This window comes from Bubalus bubalis, chromosome 24, assembly GCF_019923935.1.
Source record: "Bubalus bubalis isolate 160015118507 breed Murrah chromosome 24, NDDB_SH_1, whole genome shotgun sequence".
Lineage (NCBI taxonomy): Eukaryota > Metazoa > Chordata > Mammalia > Artiodactyla > Bovidae > Bubalus > Bubalus bubalis.
Genome location: NC_059180.1, coordinates 5,889,205 through 5,911,545, shown reverse-complemented (window position 1 = coordinate 5,911,545; position 22,341 = coordinate 5,889,205). Strand labels below are relative to the sequence as shown.

At 56.4% G+C, this 22,341-nt stretch overlaps 4 protein-coding genes across 8 annotated transcripts; 2 read left to right on the top strand and 2 right to left on the bottom strand.

The window, feature by feature from the left end:
- Positions 1-7: 7 nt before the first annotated feature.
- Positions 8-7,429, top strand: TAF6 (TATA-box binding protein associated factor 6). 3 transcript variants are annotated; one of them, XM_006053626.4, is made up of 15 exons: positions 8-163; positions 2,753-2,968; positions 3,066-3,152; positions 3,273-3,426; positions 3,617-3,673; positions 3,748-3,867; positions 4,077-4,222; positions 4,306-4,383; positions 4,490-4,591; positions 4,670-4,852; positions 5,339-5,413; positions 5,541-5,666; positions 6,182-6,355; positions 6,581-6,778; positions 6,893-7,429. In XM_006053626.4, the coding sequence occupies exons 2-15, from the start codon at positions 2,813-2,815 to the stop codon at positions 7,271-7,273; spliced, it is 2,037 nt and encodes a 678-aa protein (XP_006053688.1). In that variant the 5' UTR covers positions 8-163; positions 2,753-2,812; the 3' UTR covers positions 7,274-7,429. The 3 variants fall into 3 exon arrangements, with proteins under 3 accessions (XP_006053688.1, XP_044792013.1, XP_006053687.1); XM_044936078.2 differs by having other exon boundaries at positions 145-269; XM_006053625.4 differs by lacking the exon at positions 8-163 and adding an exon at positions 170-610.
- Positions 7,402-11,298, bottom strand: AP4M1 (adaptor related protein complex 4 subunit mu 1). Its single transcript, XM_006053627.4, has 15 exons — positions 11,139-11,298; positions 10,948-11,036; positions 10,454-10,560; positions 10,269-10,365; positions 10,059-10,169; positions 9,891-9,971; positions 9,606-9,668; positions 9,459-9,525; positions 9,305-9,358; positions 9,069-9,175; positions 8,873-8,967; positions 8,514-8,558; positions 8,241-8,291; positions 8,007-8,118; positions 7,402-7,839 (listed from the first exon to the last, which is right to left on the bottom strand). Exons 1-15 carry the CDS (start codon positions 11,194-11,196, stop codon positions 7,618-7,620), a joined length of 1,359 nt encoding a protein of 452 aa, XP_006053689.3. The 5' UTR covers positions 11,197-11,298; the 3' UTR covers positions 7,402-7,617.
- Positions 11,299-11,486: 188 nt separating this feature from the next.
- On the top strand, positions 11,487-18,901 carry MCM7 (minichromosome maintenance complex component 7). Of its 3 annotated transcripts, none has more exons than XM_006053622.4 (15): positions 11,487-11,645; positions 12,834-12,913; positions 13,453-13,617; positions 13,788-13,912; positions 13,987-14,167; positions 14,472-14,609; positions 14,901-15,050; positions 15,221-15,335; positions 15,425-15,556; positions 15,754-15,837; positions 16,080-16,473; positions 16,723-16,806; positions 17,386-17,554; positions 18,269-18,378; positions 18,520-18,901. In XM_006053622.4, the coding sequence occupies exons 1-15, from the start codon at positions 11,615-11,617 to the stop codon at positions 18,719-18,721; spliced, it is 2,160 nt and encodes a 719-aa protein (XP_006053684.3). In that variant the 5' UTR covers positions 11,487-11,614; the 3' UTR covers positions 18,722-18,901. The 3 variants fall into 3 exon arrangements, with proteins under 3 accessions (XP_006053684.3, XP_006053685.3, XP_006053686.3); XM_006053623.4 differs by lacking the exon at positions 11,487-11,645 and adding an exon at positions 12,123-12,194; XM_006053624.4 differs by lacking the exon at positions 11,487-11,645 and adding an exon at positions 12,407-12,548.
- A 285-nt stretch (positions 18,902-19,186) lies between these two features.
- COPS6 (COP9 signalosome subunit 6) lies at positions 19,187-22,022 on the bottom strand. The gene is made up of 10 exons (XM_006053621.4): positions 21,872-22,022; positions 21,532-21,657; positions 21,003-21,134; positions 20,585-20,673; positions 20,423-20,485; positions 20,084-20,131; positions 19,893-20,007; positions 19,716-19,808; positions 19,521-19,621; positions 19,187-19,437 (listed from the first exon to the last, which is right to left on the bottom strand). The coding sequence occupies exons 1-10, from the start codon at positions 22,002-22,004 to the stop codon at positions 19,297-19,299; spliced, it is 1,041 nt and encodes a 346-aa protein (XP_006053683.3). The 5' UTR covers positions 22,005-22,022; the 3' UTR covers positions 19,187-19,296.
- Positions 22,023-22,341: the final 319 nt, after the last annotated feature.

Here is a 22,341-nt window from a genome sequence, read left to right as displayed (position 1 = left end):
TAGAGACACCATTTTTATATCATTTCAGGCTCTGAGACTAGGGAGCTCATTCCGGCTCAGGGAAGGGGCAAGGGACCCGCTCTCGGTCTCTGCCAGGACCTGCTCCCGGAGGGGGCGGGGCCAATATGGCGCCGAGCGCCGGGTGAGCGGCGCTTTGGCGGCGGTGAGAGGCTTTTCCTGCGCTGGGCGTTCGGCTGGCGGGGGCGGGTCTGAGTGGTACCCGGGACTAGACTCCTTGAAGGGCCCTTGTGGGGACCCAGAGGAGGACGGTTGGTTGAGTGTTCGTGTGCGTGGGGGCTCTGTGCGTTTGCACTGGAGGGATGTTGGGGGATGAGGTGGGCTCTCTACGCTTTCTTTCGCGCTGTACCCATTGCCTGGAGAACCTTCGACCCGCTTCCCTGCTGGGGAATGCTACACGGATCTAGATCAAGTTAGTCTCCTGTGACGCCTCCTTGCCGCTTCCACTGACCTGAGGTTTCCTGAGGCCGTGGCGTGTTTTGTGAGCCTTTACACTGGCAGAGGGTACCGCGCGGGCTATCGAAAGATTAGTAGGAGCTCGCCGGGGAACTGGGACACGACCGCCTCCTCTTTACTCGGCTCCAGGTCCAGAGTATGTGTTGAATAAATGTGTCCTCTGCAGATAAGATTTATAAAAGTGGGGGAGGAGACCTGGGATGGGTTGGGAAGAACGAAATTGTTTTTCCCTCCCCTCTTCTCGCCCCTCCATCAGGCCCACACCTGCCCCTCACCACCTTGCAGTCGGTCCTAAACACTTTTGACATTAGACTTCCTAATGCCAGGTTCAAGCGAGCCACTTTCCTTTTGGCCACAAAGTAAATTTCAAGCTTGGGCCTATGTCTTGTTCGATAATAATGGTACCGAGTCCTCAGTGAGTTCCTAATCTCTAAGCCTTACAACTCACTCATATATTCAGCAGGTATTTGTTGAGTATCTGTCTGGGGACTCGGCATACATCAGTCAACATAACAAAGCTCTCTGTCCACACAGAGAAGGGAAGGGGCGATGTGGTGAGAAGCATAAGAAGTAATACAGTATGTATCAGCAGATGTTAAATTCCATGGGAATTAAAAAAAAAAAAAAAGAGTGGGGGTGGGGTGCAGTATTAAACAGGGTGATGGGAATAGGCAGCCTGGGGACATCTAGGGAAGGGCATTCCAGGCAGAGGGAACAGAGCAAGACCACAAAGCAAGAACATGCCTGGCATCTTGGAACAGCAAGGAGGACCATGGGGCTGGATCATAGTGGAAGAAGAAAGGAAAGGTCAGAGACTTGGTGGGGAGACAGCAAATCATAAAGGACCCTTTAGACCAAAATAAGGATTTTGTATTTACGCTGTGGCACACTGGGAGCCAATACAGGGTTTTGAGCAGAGAAATGACCCAATCTGATTTATATTTTGACAGAATCATTCTGGCTGCTATGTTGGGAATAGACGTAGGGAGCAAGTGAGGAGGCTCTTAAGGTTCCCGGGGGATGGGTAATAGTGAGCTGGCCACACAGTGGGAGCAGAGGGATCAAGTCGGATCACCTGATGGGTTTGCGGTGAGGGCTCACATGATGAATGAGCATCTGGATTAATGGCGTTGCTATGAAGATGAGGAAAGCTGAGGCTGGAGCAGGTGGGGAGAGGGATGTCAGGAGTTGAGTTCAGAAGAAATTTTAAGTAGCCAGTTAAATATACAAGTCTAGAGTTGGGAAGAAAGCTCTGGGTGGGGGATATAAATTTACCATCCTTAGCCTGTATGCAATACTGAAAGCTGTGAGAATGGTTGAGGTCATCAAGGGAATATGTATACCTCATAGCTATACGAGGACCAAATGCAGGGCATTCCAGCTTCAGGAAGATGAGGAGAAGAGGAAGAACCAGCAAAGGCAATGTAAAGAGGGGCCAGTGAAGTAGGAGGAAAACCAAGAGCAGGAGTCAAAATCCTAACTGGGGTAGGTTCAAGAGAAGGAGAGGAGTTGGGGAGGGGCGTGACGAGAACCTCTATAGTAACAGGTAAGAAGACAGAGCACATGGGTGCCAGTGATGCTCAGCGGGTGGACATAGCGATGGGAGCCTGGGGAAGTCTCTTCTGATGGCCAAAAATCAGGGAGGAGAAGAGATGACTGGTGAGATTGAACCTGAGTCCACTGAGCTCTGTGACCATCAGAGCAGCATCAAGAACCCATCTGAAGTTTGTGGCCAGGAATTTAAAGCGCAAATTGGTCAACATGGCTGTGTATTTTCTCATCACATTCAATGGTAGGGGCACATAGGCTTAGACAGGGCAAGTTGTATTTAACCAATATTTTATATTTGTCAAGCATGAATAATGATGCAAGATGGGACAAGAGACATAAAGGTAGGCATGTCAACCACCTGAGGGAAAAAAGACACTTTGCACATTTTACAGAGAAGAAACCCAAAGCCGGGAGCATTTAAGTAGCTTGCCTAGACAACACTGCTAGGTAGTCCTGGGGCTGGGATTTAAACTGAGAAGTGAGATCGTTCTGCTATACCTGACTTGTACTGTGCTTGGCACAGAACCAGAGCTCAATAAATTGCATCCAGTTGGGTCCAAGTCCTACCTGCTGTTCAGTGAGTGCTGCTCGTGTGAGGATGGACAGAAGACCTCCCCCAGCTCCATCCCCCTCACGCTCCACTGTTCTCCCCTCGAGTGGCCTCTCCTGACTGGACAGCCCCTGTTCTTTAGGCCTCACTCTTGGGTTTCTTCTCACCCCCTGCCAGGGTCTCCATCTCTCTGCCCTGGGGCATCATCCTTTCGGGGAGGGGAGGAGGGGCTCCAGAATGGCTGAGGAGAAGAAGCTGAAGCTGAGCAACACCGTACTGCCCTCGGAGTCCATGAAGGTGGTGGCTGAGTCCATGGGCATCGCTCAGATTCAGGAGGAGACCTGCCAGCTGCTGACGGATGAGGTCAGCTACCGCATCAAGGAGATCGCACAGGTACCCTGGTCTTCCTGCACTGCACAGAGACTGCTGCCCAGGCCGCCTTCTTCCCCAGGGTCTCCGGCTGACGTCTGTCCTCCCACCCCCCACCCAGGATGCCTTGAAGTTCATGCACATGGGGAAGCGGCAGAAACTCACCACCAGTGACATTGACTACGCACTGAAGCTAAAGAACGTCGAGGTGATGGGGACGCACAGGATGGAGGGGCAGGGTGTCGAGACCTCCCAGGCACTGCATTGACCTCAGCCCAGCCAGCTCGGGCTCCCTTCTCATCCAGGGTCTCTCTCCCTCCTGTTGTAGCCACTGTATGGCTTCCACGCTCAAGAATTCATTCCTTTCCGTTTTGCCTCTGGTGGCGGCCGGGAGCTTTACTTCTACGAGGAGAAGGAGGTTGACCTGAGCGATATCATCAACACCCCTCTGCCCCGGGTGCCCCTGGACGTCTGCCTCAAAGGTCGGGGGAGGGGAGAACAAGGGCAGGGAGGAGGGAAAGGGCCATGTGTGGGTGTGAGCAAGGGCACTGGTGAAGGAGCCCTCCGTGTGAGACCCCTAATGGGGAACATGAAGGAAAACATCCGTTCGAGTGGAGTGACTTCCTGATGTCCCCACCCAGTGGTTCACCTGGACACCTTTCTTCCTCGCAGCTCACTGGTTAAGCATCGAAGGCTGCCAGCCTGCGATTCCAGAGAACCCACCCCCAGGTAACCTCCATGCCCAGCATCCACCCCTTTCCCTCCCCCCTCCACTTCTCCCAACTGCTTTCCTTTCCCGCCAGCTCCCAAGGAGCAGCAGAAGGCTGAGGCCACAGAACCCCTGAAGTCAGCCAAGCCAGGCCAGGAGGAAGACGGCCCCTTGAAAGGCAAAGGTCAGGGGGCTGCTCCAGCTGACGGCAAAGGTCAGTACTGCTGGGCCAGGCCTCTTGCCCAAAGCCAGATGGTCATGTGTGTGAGGTCAGGGCAGAGGGTGTGAGCTCTGGCCAGTGAGCCCCACAAACAGCTAAGAAGCTGGTCTCCCTAGGTGGGGGAGGTGAGGCTAGAGGTTTGCCTAGTGCGCAGGCCTCCTCAGGAGCTTTCCTGCCTAAACCTGGCTTCCTGACTCACACAGGAAAAGAGAAGAAGGCGCCAGCCCTGCTGGAGGGGGCGCCTCTGCGACTGAAGCCCCGAAGCATCCACGAGTTGTCAGTGGAGCAGCAGCTGTACTACAAGGAGATCACCGAGGCCTGCGTGGGCTCCTGCGAGGCCAAGAGAGCGGTGAGGCCCCACTGCGTGTCCTGCCTTCGCCCCTCCTTGGCCCCGGGGTTCACCCCGCTTCACTCGTTCCCCTCCCCCCACAGGAGGCTCTGCAGAGCATTGCCACAGACCCAGGTCTCTACCAAATGCTGCCACGCTTCAGCACCTTCATCTCAGAGGGGGTGAGAGGCCACCGGAGGACGGAATGGGGTTCCAGGGGTGGGCGGGCAGCAGAGGAGGCTCATGGAGGGTCCCCGCGGCCCCATCCCTGCTCCCTCCCCACCCCAGGTGCGTGTGAATGTGGTGCAGAACAACCTGGCCCTGCTCATCTACCTGATGCGCATGGTGAAGGCGCTGATGGACAACCCTACCCTGTACCTAGAGAAATACGTGAGTGGACCTGCTGGCCCGCCTCTCGTCCGGGCTCGGGGACCGTCTGTCACAGCTGACGCGGGGCTTCTCCCCCAGGTGCACGAGTTGATCCCGGCTGTGATGACCTGCATCGTGAGCAGGCAGCTGTGCCTGCGGCCAGATGTGGACAATCACTGGGCGCTGCGGGACTTTGCCGCCCGCCTGGTGGCCCAGATCTGCAAGCACTTCAGCACAACCACGAACAACATCCAGTCCCGCATCACCAAGACCTTCACCAAGGTGAGCCCTTTCCATCACTGGCTGGGTTGTCACCACAACCGTGAGTACCACGCCCGCGCCAGTGTGGCTTCAGGAAGTGACACTGAAAACCAGCGGCAGAGAGGTGCGGACTGGACTTGGGCCAGATCCACAGTGTCTTTTTTTCTAATTGTGGGATTCCACTTTAAAGTTCAAAAACAAAAACTAATTACTGTGGGACTTCCCTGGTGGCCCAGTGGTTAAGACTCCATGCTTCCAATGCAGAGGGTGAGGGTTCGATGCCTGGTCAGGGAACTAAGAGCCCACATGCTGCACAGTGCTGCCAGAGAATTAAAACAAACTAATCTCTGAGGTCAGAATAGCAGCTACTTTGGGGAGGAGGGAGTGGTCGGGAAAGAGCTGTTGTGTCTTAAATGACTTATAAAGAAGTGAGTATATGAGACTCGAGTCCTTACCAATTAGCTTTTCACACCCCTTCATTTGGGTTTATTTTCCATCCCCTTACAGAGTTGGGTGGACGAGAAGACCCCGTGGACAACGCGCTACGGCTCCATCGCAGGCCTGGCAGAGCTGGGACACGATGTTAGGCCCTGGCAGGGGAGCCCTGGGGAGGGGAGGGATCGGGAGGTCAGAGTGGGCAACAGCCTCCCGACCTGGGAGACCCTGTGGTGACCCCCAGACCCTGGCTTCTCCCTTCCTTTACTAACAGGTGATTAAGACACTGATTCTGCCGCGGCTGCAGCAGGAAGGGGAGCGGATCCGTGGGGTTCTGGATGGCCCAGTGCTGAGCAACATTGACCGCATCGGGGCTGACCATGTGCAGAGCCTCCTCCTGGTGACAGCCCCGCCCTCCCCCTTCTTCCCACTGATGCCCCCTCTTCCCCCGCCACACACACACACAGGACAGTGTTTAGGAAGCATAGAGCGTCTTCCATTCACTTATCCCCTCTTCGCCTCATATGCAGAGCACACCTGAGTCCAATACTGTTAATAGCTGGCACTGTGTAAGACACTGAGTAAGAAATAAGGAGTCTAAACTCAGCCTGTGACTTTCAAGCCTGACCTGCCTCTGATGCTTCTGCAAGGCACACGCCCTGTGGACTGGCTGGCCCTTAGATGTGACCACTGTAATCACTCAGCGAGCTGTCCACTCAGCCAGCTGGTGCCTGTGTTCTCTACGAGGAAAAACCTCCGCATTCCTTACACACCGATAAGCCAGCGAGCACAGCCTGGCCTCCAGCAGGCATGCACTGAAACAATGGATGACCTCCTTTGTCACCCCTTCCCTGTCCGGATTCTCAGCGTCCCAGCCCTCCCTCGACCTGGTGGATCTTTGCCTTCTCTCTATAGAAACACTGTGCCCCTGTCCTGGCAAAGCTGCGCCCGCCGCCCGACAATCAGGACGCCTATCGGGCAGAATTTGGGTCCCTTGGGCCCCTCCTCTGCTCGCATGTGGTCAAGGCCCGGGCTCAGGCTGCACTGCAGGCTCAGCAGGTCAACAGGACCACCCTGACCATCACTCAGGTCAGTGCAGGCTCGGGGAGGAAGGGGGAGCAAGTGGAGAGGGAGGGGAGGGTGAAAGGAAGGAAAACTCGGGGGGTGGTTCCCATCCCAGTGGGGCTCACAGATACCACATGCTGGGGGGCGCACCCTGATTTCTGTGAGACATGGGGCCGCCTAAGTCAGCCATCTTGGGGGAGCTGGTAAACACAGATGGTGATGTTTTCTTCCTGCTGCTGCTTTCTACAGCCCCGGCCCACGCTGACCCTGTCACAGGCCCCCCAACCTGGCCCTCGGACCCCCGGCTTGCTGAAGGTCCCCGGCTCCATCGCATTGCCTGTCCAGACGCTGGTGTCTACGCGAGCTGCTGCCCCCCCACAGCCGTCCCCGCCGCCAACCAAGTTTATTGTTATGTCCTCGTCCTCCAGCGCCTCATCCACCCAGCAGGTACCCCGCGTGGGACTGGGGATGCTGGGGCCCAGGTTGAAGCACAGGAGGCATCCCCCAGCCTGGGGTGTGGGGCGAGTGCAGGCCATCAGCACTGCCTTCCTTCCGGCCCAGGTCCTGTCCCTCAGCACCTCAGCCCCGGGCTCCGGTTCCACCACGACCTCTCCCGTCACCACCACCGTCCCCAGCGTGCAGCCCATCGTCAAGCTGGTCTCCACCGCCACCACCGCGCCCCCCAGCACCGCCCCCGCTGGTCCTGGCAGTGTCCAGAAGTACATCGTGGTGTCTCTGCCGCCCACGGGGGAGGGCAAAGGAGGCCCGGCCTCCCATCCTTCTCCTGTCCCTACCCCATCCTCAGCCCCCTCCCCACTTGGGGGCAGCGCCCTCTGTGGGGGGAAACCGGAAGCTGGGGAGAGCCCCCCTCCTGCTCCAGGGACTCCAAAGGCTAATGGCTCGCAGCCCCCCGGGACCGGCTCCCCTCCTCCCGCACCCTGATGCTGACCTTCTCCCTGGATTCTCTCTCTCTCTCTCTCCCACACACACAGACACACACATGCTGGGTGGAAGGAGGTAGTAGCCAGCTTCCCCCCATGTGACTTTCTCTTTAGATATTGTACAGCCAGTTGCTCAGAATAAAAGTTTGATTTTTAAGTTGTGATCCACTTCAGTCCTCCCTGGGTCAGGTCCCACAGGAGAGTCTAACTTGTCGAGCTCCCTGGTCTCGAGGACTCAGGACTCTTCCAGCCCCAGCCCCAGGCCAGGACACTAGGAGAGAAAACTTCGTCCTTCTCTGATGCCCTGACCGCCACCTCTGCCTCCCGTGTCCTCGTTTGGGAGCCTCAGATCCGAATGACGTAGGCGTCGCTGTGGCTGAGGTGTCGCACCCACTTGTGGGGGTTGGCGTTGCCGCAGGGTCTGAATGCCAGCCTGAGGAAGCGGACCTGGAGGCCGGAGCACGTGTGCCGGGGAAGTTCGAAGGAGAGGCTGGCGGGGCCCAGCCCCAGAGGAGCTGAGGCGGAAGGGCCTTGGCCAGGAGGCCCAGGGAGGCCTGGGACGTCCATCTGTGAGGGGGAGAGGCAGGGAAGGGTGCTGAAGGCCCCGAGAGGAGGGCGGGCAAGAGAGCCAAGGGGCCAGGAAGCTGACCACACTGACCGCCTGCGTGAGGAGGCATGGGTCAGGGCTGGAGATGGAGGCGGGGATAGGGCCTTCGAGAATCAGCAGCTGGTACCTGGAAAAGGCCTGAAAGCTGAGAGCCTCCTTGCACTCGAGGCAGGTCCCAGCGAAGGGCTCCCTCCCCCAGTTCTGCCTTCTGCTCTGGGCTGCTCAGCTCCTGAGATAGGCTAGAGTTGGGAGAGGAAAGGGTTGGGCTCAGCCCCTGCCCCACAGCTCCCACCCCAGCGCTGTCCGTTTTCCCGAGAAGCTAGTGCGACTGCCCACAGGCCCGCAGTGCACACGCGCTTACCTGACCACCCCTCGAGGCAGGGGAAGATGCAGCCTGACGTTCAGAGCCTGGCTGCAAGGGAGAAGGGAGCAGTCAGTCCCAGGAAAGCCACATCCCATCTTCATTAATGTCACCACTGGACTTGCGCACAAGCGCCCCCCACCCCCTTCCCAAACTCCAGGCTCTCCCCTGGATTCTGAGGCTGCCGGCCGCACCTGGGGGTGGAAAGAGCAGCTACCTGGGCCTTGTCTCCTACCCTCCATAGCTGGACTAGGCTGGGCTCCCCCCACTCACCTCTTTGGGGGCAGGTCACAACGTAACTTCAGATAAACCTGGAGCCTGCGTGAGGGGGTACAATACTGTTACTCAGGCCCTATCCCCAGGCAGGGCCCCCATGTGTGGCTGTGGCTTTTGCCCCAAGAAGGAAAGAGAAGAACTGAGATCCACCCAACTCCATGAGCCATTACATGCACGGAGCTGGGCCCGCCTGTGGGTGAGGGTGCCTATTCCAACTTGGAGCCAATGTCACCACCACACACTCCAAGATCAACCTGGGAATTACATACATACATACAGATATATAGGTACACACACGTACATACATACATCAGCTTGGGGTCCAGAGAAGTTCTAGAGAGGGGAAATGGTCTCACCTGCCTGAGCCTCGGTCCCACTGCACAGAGGGAAAGAGCCGGAAGGGGAGCGGGGAAGGGAGGTCATCTGAGAGTTGGTACCTCATCACAGTCAGCTGAGACCAGAGAGGAACAGAGGTGAGTTTGGTCTCCTTACACCTGAATGGCCTCCCTCCCCCTCAGTAGATGGAATGTGCTAGGCCAGCCCGGTCCTGACCTCACCCTGAGGGGGCTGCAGACGGAGGATCCGATGAGATTCAAACTCATCCAGGTACACCGAACTGTGAAAGGAGACCTCATCCACCCGAATTCCCGGCCCATAGCCTGGAAAGAGAGAAAGACCCCCTCTGCTGATCTGTGTTTTGGGAGGGGGTGGGGATCCATCTAACTTCCCCAGATGAAACCTAGGACAGTGACCTCTACCTAGAAGAAAAAGACCCGCTTTCTCCTCACCTCTCAGTTCGGATTTCCCCACACAAAACTCCTCGGTCAAGCCGATGCGCATTTCTGTCAGACAAGAGTATCAGAAGAAGCCACCATACTACCATACCTGCCATTAAGGAGCCATTCCCACACCCCAACCCGGTGCACCCCGCACGCTGCTCACCTGAGCCGCTAGGCAGAAAGCTCTTGAGCCGGATCTCTCCCTGCACGTCCACCTTGAGCAGCGAGCCCTGAGAGCAGCGGGAGGTCAATGCCCAGCAATCCCCAGGTGCCACCATCCTCAGCCGCAGGGCTGGGGGCCCAAACTTACGTTAGAGGCTATCAGTACGGATAATCTCTCGACCACGTCCAAAAACACTTCATTCTTTTGGCTCTAAGGAAAGAGAGGGGGTCTGGTGATTGGAGGTTGGTCGGTCTGTTTTCTAACGTGGACAGGCAGAAAGGACAGAACAGTGGAGGCTGGGGCCCCAGGATGCGGGCACAGGGCTAAGAAAAGGGATCCTCCATGTCTAGAGAAGGGGGAAAGATATGCCAGGATCTTGCGCTCTGGGGACTCAAAAACCAGAGGATGTGAACCCAACAGCCCCTCCCTCACCTGGTCAGAGCGACTGGACAGGACGGGCCGGCTGGCTGCACTGCTGGGGGCCACTTTGCTCTGTTGTGTCTCGGCCCCAAACTGAAAGCACCCAAATCAATCAATCCTCATGGCTGATGCTTCCCACTAACCCTCCTCAATCCTGGCCTCCTCTGTTCCCGGACTGACCAAGCCAACGCTGCTGAGATCAAAGAGGCTGAAGGGTTTGCTGACCACAGCCTCTGTCTGGATGAAGTTCCTCAGCACCTCCGTGGATGTGGTCTGTACGTAGCCATAGTCCTAGGGGCAGAGGAAAGATGCTTTTTGGGTAGTTGGTGCTGGAAGGGGTGAAAATGAATGCTGTATCTTCAGGGAACCGGGGACAGGGAGGCACCTCACCAGCACTTCATCCAGGAGTTCATAGACCAGAGCCACGTTGCGAGAGATGGTCGCCTCCCCTAGGGAGCCACAGTAATCACCCAGAAGAGTGGCCAGCCTGCGAAAACCCGGACAGAGGGTGCATAACTCCTTCCTCTCTGACTCCCTGACCCCTGCACCCGGGTGCCCAGCCCTGCCCTCCTCACCGGGAGAGCAGCTCCAAGAGACTGAAGGGAGAAATGTTTTCTGAAGTAGTGGCCACCAAGTAGAGACCGCTGTGTCTGATGTGAATAAAGTGACGATCATCGTGGTGCTGAGGCAGAGGCAAGGAGAAAAACGTTAGGAAGAGAGCTGCAGTGATTTCTGACCATGAGACTGAGGCTAGTATCCTTATTTCCTTACTTACTAGCAGCGTGACTTTAGGCCACATATGAAACCTCCCCAAGGGGCCCAGCTTCCTAATGCGTAAATGAAGTTAGTAATAGTACCTACTCCAAAGTGGCTGAGGATTGAGACGTGTGAAGAGCTGTGCCTGGCGCGGTTAGCGATCAGTAAACCGCCATTAATACTATTTAGAGGAATGTACCCCCTTCCACCCTCCGTATGAGCTCTTAGAGAACGTCCCGGGAGGAGGCGCCTCCCAACCCCAGACCACCAACCGCATACCCACCACCCCACCCCCACTCCCGCCAGTAGTTACCATGACAACCGGAGACTCGTCTCCAGGCAGTCCCGTCAGCTTCCGGTAGAAGAGCTCGGCCACATCCCGGCCGCCGCTGTCTCCGCGGACTGACCGAGTGGAAGGAAAGCTAAGGAGCTGGCGACACTCGCTGGCACTGGGGCCCTAGTCCCACTCAGCCGTTCTCCCCCCGCCCCGCTGGCCAAGGATACAGTCCTTGTAGATGAGCGGGTCCCCCTTGGAAGACAGAATGAAGAACTGGGAAATCATGGCCGTTCTGGAGAATAGACTAGGAGACAGCAAACGTTGGGCCTGCCCCGCCCTGCGGCCCCGGAACAAAAGGACGCGAGTAGGCTGGCCCTTTAAGAGCGATTCTCCTCCGACCGCGGGAAACCCGGCGCGCGCCCCGCCTCGCCCAGCCCTTCCCTCCAAACACCCGCGCCTCTTCCCCGTCACTCAGCCCAGGTTCGCCCGTTGATTGGCCGAGGCTGGGGCCCGCGGCAAGAGGGAGGGACGAAGGGCAATCCTCTCCGATTGGCCCGCAAGCGGCGCCGCTGGTCACGTGGGGGGCGACGTTTCGCGCCAATTTCGGTTGGTCGGCCGCAGTCCGCCGCGCGGACGTTTTTTTGCTGTACGGGGAGTGAGAGCTCAGAGCCCGCCAATTGCTGCCGTACGGTCCTCGGCAGCAATGGCACTTAAGGACTACGTGCTCGAGAAAGGTGAGGGTCTGCGAGTGTAGGAGGGGCGTTCTGCGCGGGAAGCTTCCTGGGCACCTGTTGGTGTGGGCTGGAGTCCCGGGCTCTCGGCGCACGAGGCCGGAGGCAGGGTAGGGAGGTGGCGGAGTAGAGGCGCACGGTGCCTGGGGTGCACGGGCCGCCGAGGCCGGGGGAGAGCTAGTGATCGTGTCCAGGAAAAGAGTGAGAGTCGGGGGGGGCGGGGCGGGGGGCGCTGCGGACACCCGAGCTAGAAGCTCCAGAGGGAAGGGTCGCGTCTAGGAGAGAGCAGGCCCTCAGGGGCTTATCTAACCAGCAATCCCCCAGTCCCGCTTTTCTCCGCGCGCTTAGGCACTCCCAGCGACCCCCGACGCGCCGAAGCCCGGGGTGGGGTGGGGCGGGCGGTCCCGGGCCGCTGCGCGCGGGGATTGGGCCGCATTAGGTCCACCTCCTAGCGGAAGTGGAGGCGGGCGGAAGTTGCGCGACGCTACTGGAGGGAGTGTCGTGTGTAAACAGTGTCCTTCCGCGCCGTGGCCTCGGAGAGAGCGACCGAAGGTGGGGGCGTGCCTGGAATTGGAGGGGTTTCTGCGGTGGCCGAGGGATAAAGTGGTGGGGTGGGGCAGGGTGGCCCTCGACCAGGCGGCCAATCGCCGGACGGGCTCCCGCCTCGGGCGGAGGAATCCCGGGCTGTGAGGCGGCGGCATCTGGGCCCATGTGCTTCTTTGTTTACTAAGAGCGGAAGCAGTGGCGGGAGAGGGGGTGGGGCGGAGGACGGGCCTGGTGGCGGAGATCCCCTGGAGAGCAACAATTTAAGGGACCGAAAGAAAGAGGGAATAAAGCACGTAGAAGGAAAGCTGAGAACCGTGAGACTTGAGTGTGTTGCCGGGTGTGGAAGGCCCTTAGAAAAGGGTACTGAGATTTCTAATTAAGGCAGAGAGGAATTCCCCTGGGGGGGAGCGTATTGGGTAATACTCTAAACTGCTAGGGGTCACTTATTCTTCCTTAGGTCAAAACAGACTTGCAAAAAGGAGTTTTGCTCTGTTGGGGAGAATTATGTACGCCTATTTAAATGTTCATTTAATTTGTTGAGAGATTTAACTTTAAGTAAAAGTAAGTTTTTTAGATCTCTATGAAGGGTTTGCAGTAAGGTATATGAAGAAAAGTCCGTCCTTACGGCTTTATTCTTCCTTACAGACAAAGTGAAGAAGTTCCTACAAGAGTTCTACCAGGATGACGAATCTGGCAAGAAGCAGTTCAAGTATGGGAACCAGTTGGTGAGTCTAAGGTTAGGTAGAGGGAAGGGGTGGTGACTTGAACTATAAGGCCTGGCTTATTTTAGCAGGTATGTTTTTCTGAAAGTGGTGAGTTTAGCACCATACCTGATAACTTGTGTATCACTCAGTGTATGCTGCGTCTGTGCTCAGTCTAATTCTTTGCGACCCTGTGACTATAGCCTACCAGGCTCTTCTGTCCAGGGAATTTTCCAGGCAAGAATATTGGAGCAGGTTGCCGTATCCTTCCCCAGGGACTCTTCCCGACCCAGGGATTAAACCCATATCTCTTGTGTCTCCTGCACTGGCGGGCGAATTCTTTGCCACTGTGCCACCTGGGAGAAAGCGATGTGAGACTCAACAGCACTCAGTTTCAGCTCCCTCAATCCCTGAAAACACCTTAATTATTGCAAATGTAGTGATACACAGCTTTCTCCCTTGTGGAGCCTGGATCCTGTGTGCTGAGCTGGTAGTGACCAATTTTTGCTTGTGAACACTAGTAAGATAAACTTGGCTCCGTTGCTTTCTCTTCCCCACACCAGGTTCAACTGGCTCATCGGGAGCAAGTGGCCATGTACGTAGACCTAGACGACATTGCTGAGGATGACCCTGAGCTGGTGGACTCAATTTGTGAGAACACCAAGCGCTATGCCAGGCTCTTTGCTGATGCTGTTCAAGAGCTGCTGCCTCAATACAAGGAGAGGGAGGTGAGGAAAATGCAGGGCACACAACTTAGGTTTGTGTCGAAAATCTTCCTGGGTACTGATGCTGTCCGAGCTGACCCAAAGGGGTCAGTGGTTTCTGCCTGGCACTCTTACGTTCTTTCCTTTTACCATCCTGCCGCTCACTTTTCTTGTTTTCCTTTCTTTTCGTTTAGGTAGTAAATAAAGACGTCCTGGATGTTTACATTGAGCACCGGCTAATGATGGAGCAGCGGAGCCGCGACCCGGGGGCAGCCCGAAGCCCTCAAAACCAGTACCCTCCTGAGCTCATGCGCAGATTGTGAGTGGCCACGGTGGGGATAGGCGCGGGGTTCAGATCCCCAGACCCTTGCGAATGACCACTTTCTCCCTTAGTGAGCTGTATTTTCAAGGCCCCAGCAGTAACAAGCCTCGTGTGATCCGGGAAGTACGGGCTGACTCTGTGGGGAAACTAGTAACAGTGCGTGGAATTGTCACTCGCGTCTCTGAGGTCAAACCAAGAATGGTGGTGGCCACTTACACCTGCGACCAGTGCGGGGCAGAAACCTACCAGCCGGTATGTACGGAGCAGAGGACGGGAGCATGCTTAATTCTGCAAAAATAAATTTTGTCTACTGATGTTTATCTGGTGTTTTTTCTGTTTACTGTAAAACACGCCTGTGTGGTCATTTTCGGTTTCTTTCTACTACGGCGTGGTCTTTCCATCCAGTCTGTTCTCTTTGTGTCTGTCAACGTGTACCTAGCACGGCTTAAGACATTCTCAAAAGTTTCATCATCTCTGCCGAAGGAGGGACGTGATTCCAGGGACTGAGGTGCTCCTTTCCTTATGACTTCCTTTGGTGCTTCCTTTTTCACTCTAGATCCAGTCTCCTACTTTCATGCCTCTGATCATGTGCCCGAGCCAGGAGTGCCAGACCAACCGCTCAGGAGGCCGACTGTACCTCCAGACTCGTGGCTCCAAATTTATCAAATTCCAGGAGATGAAGATGCAGGAACATGTGAGTTTGGGATATGAGGTCCAGGGCCCAGGGAAGTTTGAGGTTGGGAGTTCACTCAACTCCGGTAGTCACTCGTGAAGTAGAGGGAAGAAAGTAGAACAGAGAGGAGCTGAGGCAGAGAAGTTGCAGAGAGTAGGAGGCAGGCTTCTCTGGAACTTTCTGACTGAGCTGGGATGTGGTAAAGGAGAGCTCAGCTTCCCTCTGTCGGTTTGTGTGGGGCCAGGGAGTGGCCGAGTGGTGTGCGCAGAAGGGGAGGTTAGTCCTCCGGCCTCAAGTGCCCTTCTCCCCCAGAGCGACCAAGTGCCCGTGGGAAACATCCCTCGCAGCATCACGGTGCTGGTGGAAGGAGAGAACACAAGGATTGCCCAGCCTGGGGACCACGTCAGCGTTACCGGCATCTTCCTGCCAATCCTGCGCACTGGGTTCCGACAGATGGTCCAGGTGAGAAAGGAAGTTTATCCTCTCCCTTTTACCAGCCCCATAGAAAGAAGTTTCAATAACAGAACACCAGGCAGAACAGAACTAAAGGGTTTGTCAGGAACTCCAGAGGGCATCGTGTTGGGTGGGCAAGTAGAGAACTTCATTCATGCCCTGGCGTTTTCCTGCCCAAGGGTTTACTCTCGGAAACTTATCTGGAAGCTCATCGGATTGTGAAGATGAGTAAGAGTGAGGAGGATGAGTCTGGGGCTGGAGAGCTGACCAGGGAGGAGCTGAGGCAAATCGCAGGTGAGGGGTCGGCGGGAAGATAAATGCAAATTTATCCCAAGCACTTCTTTCCCCTGGAAAAACACTCTTGAGTCTTTGCTTTCCCACAGAGGAGGATTTCTATGAGAAGCTGGCAGCCTCCATCGCCCCAGAGATATATGGGCACGAAGACGTGAAGAAGGCGCTGCTGCTCCTGCTGGTGGGAGGGGTAGACCAGTCTCCTCGAGGCATGAAAATCAGGGGTGAGTGGAGGCATCGGGGAAGAAAGGATGCCGGACTAGGGTCACATCGGTCACAGAATAAAAGCCAGCATCTCGATTTCATGGGCACAGGGTGGGATTAGAAACAGGGCAGGCAGACCTCAATAGTCTTTTTCTCTGTGTGCAGACAACCTGCATCGAGGGAACAGTCACTCAGGGGCTTCCTTCCCTTCCTCCAGGCAACATCAACATCTGCCTGATGGGGGACCCTGGTGTGGCCAAGTCTCAGCTCCTGTCTTACATTGACCGCCTGGCCCCCCGCAGTGAGTATCGGATCCTGGGAGAGGCAAACTTAGGAGGACCAGCAGGCTTCCGCTGTGGGAGGGCCAGGGGGTGGAGATGGGTGTTGGTGTCATCGCCCCCAGACCTGCCGCTGCCTCGGGACGGCCCGGCTGGATCAGTAGAGCAGTTCAGCACAGGCCTCGCCTCATGGCCCCGTTCCCTCTGCCCTGCTGTCGTCCTAAACAGGCCTGTGCATGTCTGTCTTCCTGACCCTTCTGTGCAGGCCAGTACACGACAGGCCGTGGCTCCTCCGGGGTGGGCCTCACGGCAGCTGTGCTGAGAGACTCTGTGAGTGGCGAGCTGACCTTGGAGGGCGGGGCCCTGGTGCTGGCCGACCAGGGAGTGTGCTGCATTGACGAGTTTGACAAGATGGCGGAGGCTGACCGCACGGCCATCCACGAGGTCATGGAGCAGCAAACCATCTCCATTGCCAAGGCGGGCATTCTCACAACGCTCAACGCCCGCTGCTCCATCCTGGCTGCCGCCAACCCTGCCTATGGACGCTACAACCCTCGCCGCAGCCTGGAACAAAATATACAGCTTCCTGCGGCATTGCTTTCCCGATTTGACCTCCTCTGGCTGATCCAGGACCGGCCCGACCGAGACAATGACCTGAGGTGACTGCAGCTCTGCACTCGGGGAGACGCCCCCTGTAGCCTTCTCTGTGCAGGGAGGAGAAACTGGGAAATCGTTACTGTCGTCTTAGGGAAACACCAGAGCCTTCCCCTGAAACAGCAGGGGTTGCTCCACAGTTCTCAGAGGGGGTCAGGGTTGAAGTGCCGACAATCCTTGACTGACCAGGCTGTGGGGTGGAGCACTGAGGGGGCACCAAGATACAGCGCTCCTGTTGCCTCCCCTCCTCCCAGGTTGGCCCAGCACATCACCTACGTGCACCAGCACAGCCGGCAGCCCCCTGCCCAGTTTGAGCCTTTGGACATGAAACTGATGAGGTAGGAGAGCCGGACAGGGCTGGTACACTCCCCCGGGCGTCTTGGCCTCTGTGTGCTTCTCTTGAAAAGCGTTCACCCCTCCTCCTCCTGGCATCCTGGGTCTGAGAACAGTGAGTCTTGGTTCCCCCGGGCTGGCCATAGGAGACCATGGTGGAGAACCTGCCTTCACACACCTCCAGCCGAAGTGTCAGGGTTACTAACTCAGGTACAGATATTGGCAAAGCTGGCTTTTGCTGCGTGGGTGCCTGACAGCACTGCTCTGTCCAAGGAGTCGGTCCAGGGACTCCCAGGGATTCCTAATGTTGTTTTTCCCTTTTAGCTGTTCTCACGAATTAACAGAACCATTTCTTAAGACAGGTGGATTTGTCTCAATCGTGCAAAGGCCATTTTCGTTTTAAAAAAAAAGTTGGGGATAACTTGAAATGTTGATGGATTTTCCAAATGTAGCATACTTAAGCCTAATCATCCACCAATTGCTGTTTCCTACTTTAGAGCGCCCTCCCCTCGTTTCTTTACTCCCCGTTTTCCAACTCTTAATGCAGAACAAATACGCTCTCCAGCTCTTCTGCTTTCCCACAGGCGGTACATAGCTATGTGCAGGGAGAAGCAGCCCGCGGTGCCAGAGTCTCTGGCCGACTACATCACAGCAGCGTACGTGGAGATGAGGCGCGAGGCTTGGGCCAGTAAGGACGCCACCTACACTTCGGCCCGGACTCTGTTGGCTATCCTGCGACTGTCCACCGCTCTGGTGAGTGCCAGTCTGTGTGCTGGAGGATGGTCCGCTTGGGCTCTGCTGGCAGCCTGCGCGCGCTGCCGCCTCCCCCTGCTCTGGCCCTGCCGGGGCTAAAGTGCTGACAGTGCAGATAGTGGTCCTGTGTGCTACCGCACTGTGGGCACTTGCTGCTCCCGCACGGCATGCCCAGCGTCCCAGGAGAGGCTTCTCCGCGTCTCAGATCTTGCTGAGGGGCGGGTGGGGTAACCTCGCGCCGGTGTCGGGAAGCTTCACTTCTGTCCTCACGCCTTGGACCATCGTCCTGGGGGCTCCAAAGTGCTGTTCGTGCAGGTAGTGTGATCACCTGACCTACTGCTGAGCCAGCACTTCCCGAGCCCCAGGGACACTACCCCTGCCAGTCGCCTTCTCGGCTGAGCGCCCCAAGCTCCATCTCGTGGAATTCAGAAGGGACTGGTCTGCCTCACAGGACAGCTGCACACCGGGACTGGCCAGTGTTGAGAGGCGGAGACTTGGGCAATTGCTGGACGCTGCCCCGGGCATTGCACTTGTCTCGGTCTGACAGTGCCGGCCCCACACTGCGGATGCCTGGTGGGCGGGGAGGGGGCCGCTACTCCTTTGTGAGTAGCAACACTCAGGTGCCCAGCCTTAAAGCTGGAGCAGGGTGGGGGGCCTCCCTGACTTTGTTCCACCCCCTCCTTCTGTGCCCATCTCTCCCTACCTTCCCCTTAGGCACGTCTACGAATGGTGGACACCGTGGAGAAGGAAGATGTGAATGAAGCCATACGGCTGATGGAGATGTCCAAGGACTCCCTGCTGGGTGACAAGGGGCAGACAGCTAGGTGAGTGGCTTAGCAGAGGGTGGCAGGGGGCACCTTGACTGTCTTGAGCAGGAAACTCATCCTGCAGCTTCTGCACCCCTGGGTCTGTGGTGTTGGCCTCAAAGTTCTAACCCTGACCACACACTACGCTTGTCCATCCAGGACCCAGAGACCAGCAGATGTGATATTTGCCACCGTCCGTGAGTTGGTCTCAGAGGGCCAAAGTGTCCGGTTTTCCGAGGCGGAGCAGCGCTGCATCTCCCGTGGCTTCACACCTGCTCAGTTCCAGGCGGCCCTGGACGAGTATGAGGAGCTCAACGTCTGGCAGGTCAACACTGCCCGGACACGGATCACTTTTGTGTGAGTCCAGTTGCCTGGACCCTGGATCTGCTTTGCATATTGCCCTACTCCGCTTCCTTTGATGGTTTGCCAATGCTCTTGAGGGAAAAGGAAAGTCCCCTTTTTTGCCCAAGCTGCACTTGTTTTACTTATTCTTTTTTCCTAATAAAGCGTGTGTCCATTTGCTGCTTCTGTTAAAACAGGATTTTGAGTTTTCTGGATTCTTGTCTTTTCCCTTTATGCTTACCTTATTCCAGCCATTCAGTAAATCTGAGGGGACTTCCTGCTCTGCCTGCAAGGCACCGATACCAGACTGCACTGGTCTCCTCTCCCACCCTCCTCCAGTTAGTCTCAAAGTGTGGACACCAGTACTTCTGCCTCCTGAGCTTCAGGCAGGTATTTCATCTTCATGAGCGCTAGATGCTGCAGTAACAAACCCCTCTCCCTCAGCCATCCACGGTGCCCACAGGAGAGAACAGAGCCACTAGAAGGGGTGCTGGGGGGCTGCTCCCCTTTTATTAGTGACAGGTTTCTCTCAAGGGAGTGTAGCACCCCTCCCCTTGACAGCTGTCTGACCCCTGTACGTCAAGTACCCTCTTGTCAGAAAAAGAGCCCCCGCATCCGCCTGCCGATGCCTTGTCGGTCATAGAGGACATTGAACTTGTTCACAAACTGGTTCATGGTGTTGCACGTCTTGGTGATGGTGCCAAGGTAGGCCATGAGCCCCACATCGTTGCATTGCTGTGAAGGGACAGAAGCCAGTCATATCCTGCATGCAGAAGAGCACGGGAGCCCCACTTCCCCATCCTGGGCCTTGCACTCACATCGTAGAAGTCGGTCTTGAACTTGTCTGTGCTGAGCACCGGGAGGCAGTGACACAGAGCGTAGGCCTCCCGCAGGATCTCGTGGTTAAAGGGGACCTCTCCTGAAGGCGCAAGAAGTGGCATCAATGTGGATGCTGTCACTTCCCCAGAAGGGAGGGAAAGTGCTTCAGGAACCAGGGAGATAACCTGTCCTACCTGCCTCAGAGGCCTTGACGTACTCCAAGATGAGCTTGACGCGGCTGTGCAGCATCTTGATGGCGCTGTGCTGTGCGATGAGGTGTTCAGCCACTGGGGGGTGGTCAGGCCGAGGTTGAGAAGGTGTGTGGCCACGCCTCCCCCCACTTCCAGGGAAGCCCCTGCAGCCACCCTTACCAGTGGAGTTCTCGCCACTGCCTGTTGCTGTCATTCGGGCCACATGGTCCACCCCAATGCGTTCCGCCTCCTCTGTGGCCAGAGTGTAGGTCAGCTCAGCAAACAGCATGGTGGCCTATGGGGCACAGAAAGTCAAAAGCAGGAAACCCCAGGGGCAGGCTGCGTGGGTTGAAGGGTAGGGCATTACCTACCTCTCCATTGATTATATCTATGACGGACTCAAAAACGCTGACAGGAAGCTGTGAAGAAGAGAGAACAGCTCTTACTAAACATCAGACGCCTGAACCTATACTAAGCACTGAAACTGGACTTGGCCCTTCACATTACGTTTCCTCAGCTAATCTTCCCAGGACCTGCTGAAGGGGAACTCATTCCCATTTTTACATGTGGGGAAAATGCAGTTTAAAGGTTAAATGACTAAAGTCTCACAGATGGTAAACCGCAAAAAGGAGATTCAACAGAGATGTCATACAGTAAAAGCAGGGGCAGAGTGACAGGCAGGACAAAGTGGGCACAGGGTCACTACTCACATCCGTGTGCTTGGTCATAGGGTTCAACTTAAGAAACAAAGGGCTCTCGATTATCTCGCACACCTGGAAGAAGGGAGAATGCACACGCGTGTCAGGGCCCATCTTCCTTCCCCTCATTCCTCTCGTCTCCACCCCAATATGTACCTGTGTGAACGTGTATACCTGCTTATGGACGTGAATGTCGGAGGGGTCAGGCGGCCCTCCTGTGGTATACCAACCCAGAAACTCCAGCTCCTTGAATACCTGTTTAACTGGAGAGAAAGGGGCCAGAACACACAGTATATCTTTAAATCATCCTTCTTTAATTTGAAACTCCTGGTGTGTTTTTACCAGCTTCTCCCCTTCCCATCCTGGCTCCACGTAGAACAACTAATCTCTTGTGTCTTTTCTCACTCCTTGCTCTCTTTGCAGGGAATAACCCATATGTCTTCTTTTTCTAAGGTCTCTTCAGCTACTCTCTCTTCATTATTCCTCTACTCTGGTCCTATTTCTCTGTTTATTTTTTCCCCAACCCTCTCCATCTTCCCCATTCTTTTTCCCCAACTCCCACTCGTCTCCCCCACGTCTCTTCCCCTCTCACACTGCTCCTCCTTGGTGTAATAATATTCCTTGTCAATGATAATCTTCTCTTCCACGGTGTGGGACAGCAGTTCGAAGGAGTTCATCACCTCAATATTTCGGCCCTCCTGCTTCCCGATCAGAGCCCCAATCACTGGAGTAGAAAAGGACACATAAGAGGTGAGGGTGAGGAATCCTCCAGGACTTTCCTGGTGCCTCAGATGGTAAAGAGACCTGGGTTCAATCCCTGGGTAAGGTAGATTCCCCTGGAGAAGGGAATGGCAACCCACTCCAGCATTCTTGCCTGGAGAATTCCAAGGACAGAGGAGCCTGGCGGGCTACAGTCCATGGAGTCACAAAGAGTCGGGCAAGACTGAGCGACTAACACTAAAGGAATCCTCAAACTTCTCTAATAGTAGCCTGAGGGTCTGAGGTCACGTGAACCAAGTACTAGAGAAATGATTTGCGGAGGAGGAATTGGCTTCAGCAAAGGAAGGAGAAAGGACCACTATTTGGGGGGAGGAGGCTGGAGAATGACGCCGAACACTCACCCTGCATAGGCCGCCCCTCCTGCGAGCGCATGCGAATCCAATGGTCTGAGATGTTGAGAATGACGAGGGGATGAAGAGCGACTGAAACGCTGCCAGTCACTCCGGAGGCCATCACGCTGGGGACGACTAAGGAGGGGGAAGAGAGAGTGAGAGTCCAGGCCCCACGTTCCTCCCGGGAGCCGGGAACGGGAGACGGCAGAGTCGGGCCATCCATCCCTCCCGCAAGTTAACCCAGGGAGCTCGCTGCCGACTCGCCATCCCGACTGCTCCCGGGACTCTAGGAAGGCCTCGACAGGCCCGCCAAGAAGTCTCCAGAAGCCGCCCCCGCACGGCCCGTTACCTGCAGCATCCACCTCCATCCCGCTGCTCCCTCCAGTCCCGTTCGCCGCGGCCGCCGTCGCCGCCATTTCCCCCGCGCCCGCCAGAGTCGGCCCCGCCCCCCTCTTTCCCGGCTTCCGTAGGCAGCGGCGCATGCGCGTTGTCGCCGAGGCGTGCGCCTGCCCGGACCCTGGGCCACGCCGGGCTGTTCCTACTTGGCCTTACCGGGGAAGGCTCGGGCGAGCCCGGGGCCGGGAGATCCGGCAGGTGTTTGTAACCCCTTTTCGCCTGCAACTGACCGTGAACAAATTACCTAACCCCACCCTGATCGTCCTCGTCAGTAAAACTGGGATAAGGCCGCCTAGTTCCTGCGGCTGTTCCAGAATGAATGAAACGTCATTTTGCTGCGCTCAGAATAAAACCCAAATCCCTAATCACGGCCTGCAGGGCCCTGCAAGATTCGGGCCCTGCCGACCAGCTGGGCATGGCCTC

Excerpts from the sequence above, each read along its gene's own strand:
- TAF6 (XM_006053626.4), top strand. The coding sequence starts at position 2,813 with ATGGCTGAGGAGAAGAAGCTGAAGCTGAGCAACACCGTACTGCCCTCG. Across the intron at positions 3,868-4,076 it reads TGCTCCAGCTGACGGCAAAG|GAAAAGAGAAGAAGGCGCCA; the intron begins GTCAGTACTGCT and ends TGACTCACACAG. Across the intron at positions 6,779-6,892 it reads GCGCCTCATCCACCCAGCAG|GTCCTGTCCCTCAGCACCTC; the intron begins GTACCCCGCGTG and ends CTTCCGGCCCAG.
- AP4M1 (XM_006053627.4), bottom strand. The coding sequence starts at position 11,196 with ATGATTTCCCAGTTCTTCATTCTGTCTTCCAAGGGGGACCCGCTCATC. Across the intron at positions 9,972-10,058 it reads ATCTCAGCAGCGTTGGCTTG|TTTGGGGCCGAGACACAACA; the intron begins GTCAGTCCGGGA and ends GGGTGCTTTCAG. Across the intron at positions 8,968-9,068 it reads TGCAGCCCCCTCAGGGTGAG|CTGACTGTGATGAGGTACCA; the intron begins GTCAGGACCGGG and ends CTCTGGTCTCAG.
- MCM7 (XM_006053622.4), top strand. The coding sequence starts at position 11,615 with ATGGCACTTAAGGACTACGTGCTCGAGAAAG. Across the intron at positions 13,618-13,787 it reads CTCAATACAAGGAGAGGGAG|GTAGTAAATAAAGACGTCCT; the intron begins GTGAGGAAAATG and ends CTTTTCGTTTAG. Across the intron at positions 14,610-14,900 it reads AGATGAAGATGCAGGAACAT|AGCGACCAAGTGCCCGTGGG; the intron begins GTGAGTTTGGGA and ends CTTCTCCCCCAG.
- COPS6 (XM_006053621.4), bottom strand. The coding sequence starts at position 22,004 with ATGCGCCGCTGCCTACGGAAGCCGGGAAAGAGGGGGGCGGGGCCGACT. Across the intron at positions 21,658-21,871 it reads GATGGAGGTGGATGCTGCAG|TCGTCCCCAGCGTGATGGCC; the intron begins GTAACGGGCCGT and ends CCCCCTCCTTAG. Across the intron at positions 20,132-20,422 it reads CTATGACCAAGCACACGGAT|CTTCCTGTCAGCGTTTTTGA; the intron begins GTGAGTAGTGAC and ends TCTTCTTCACAG.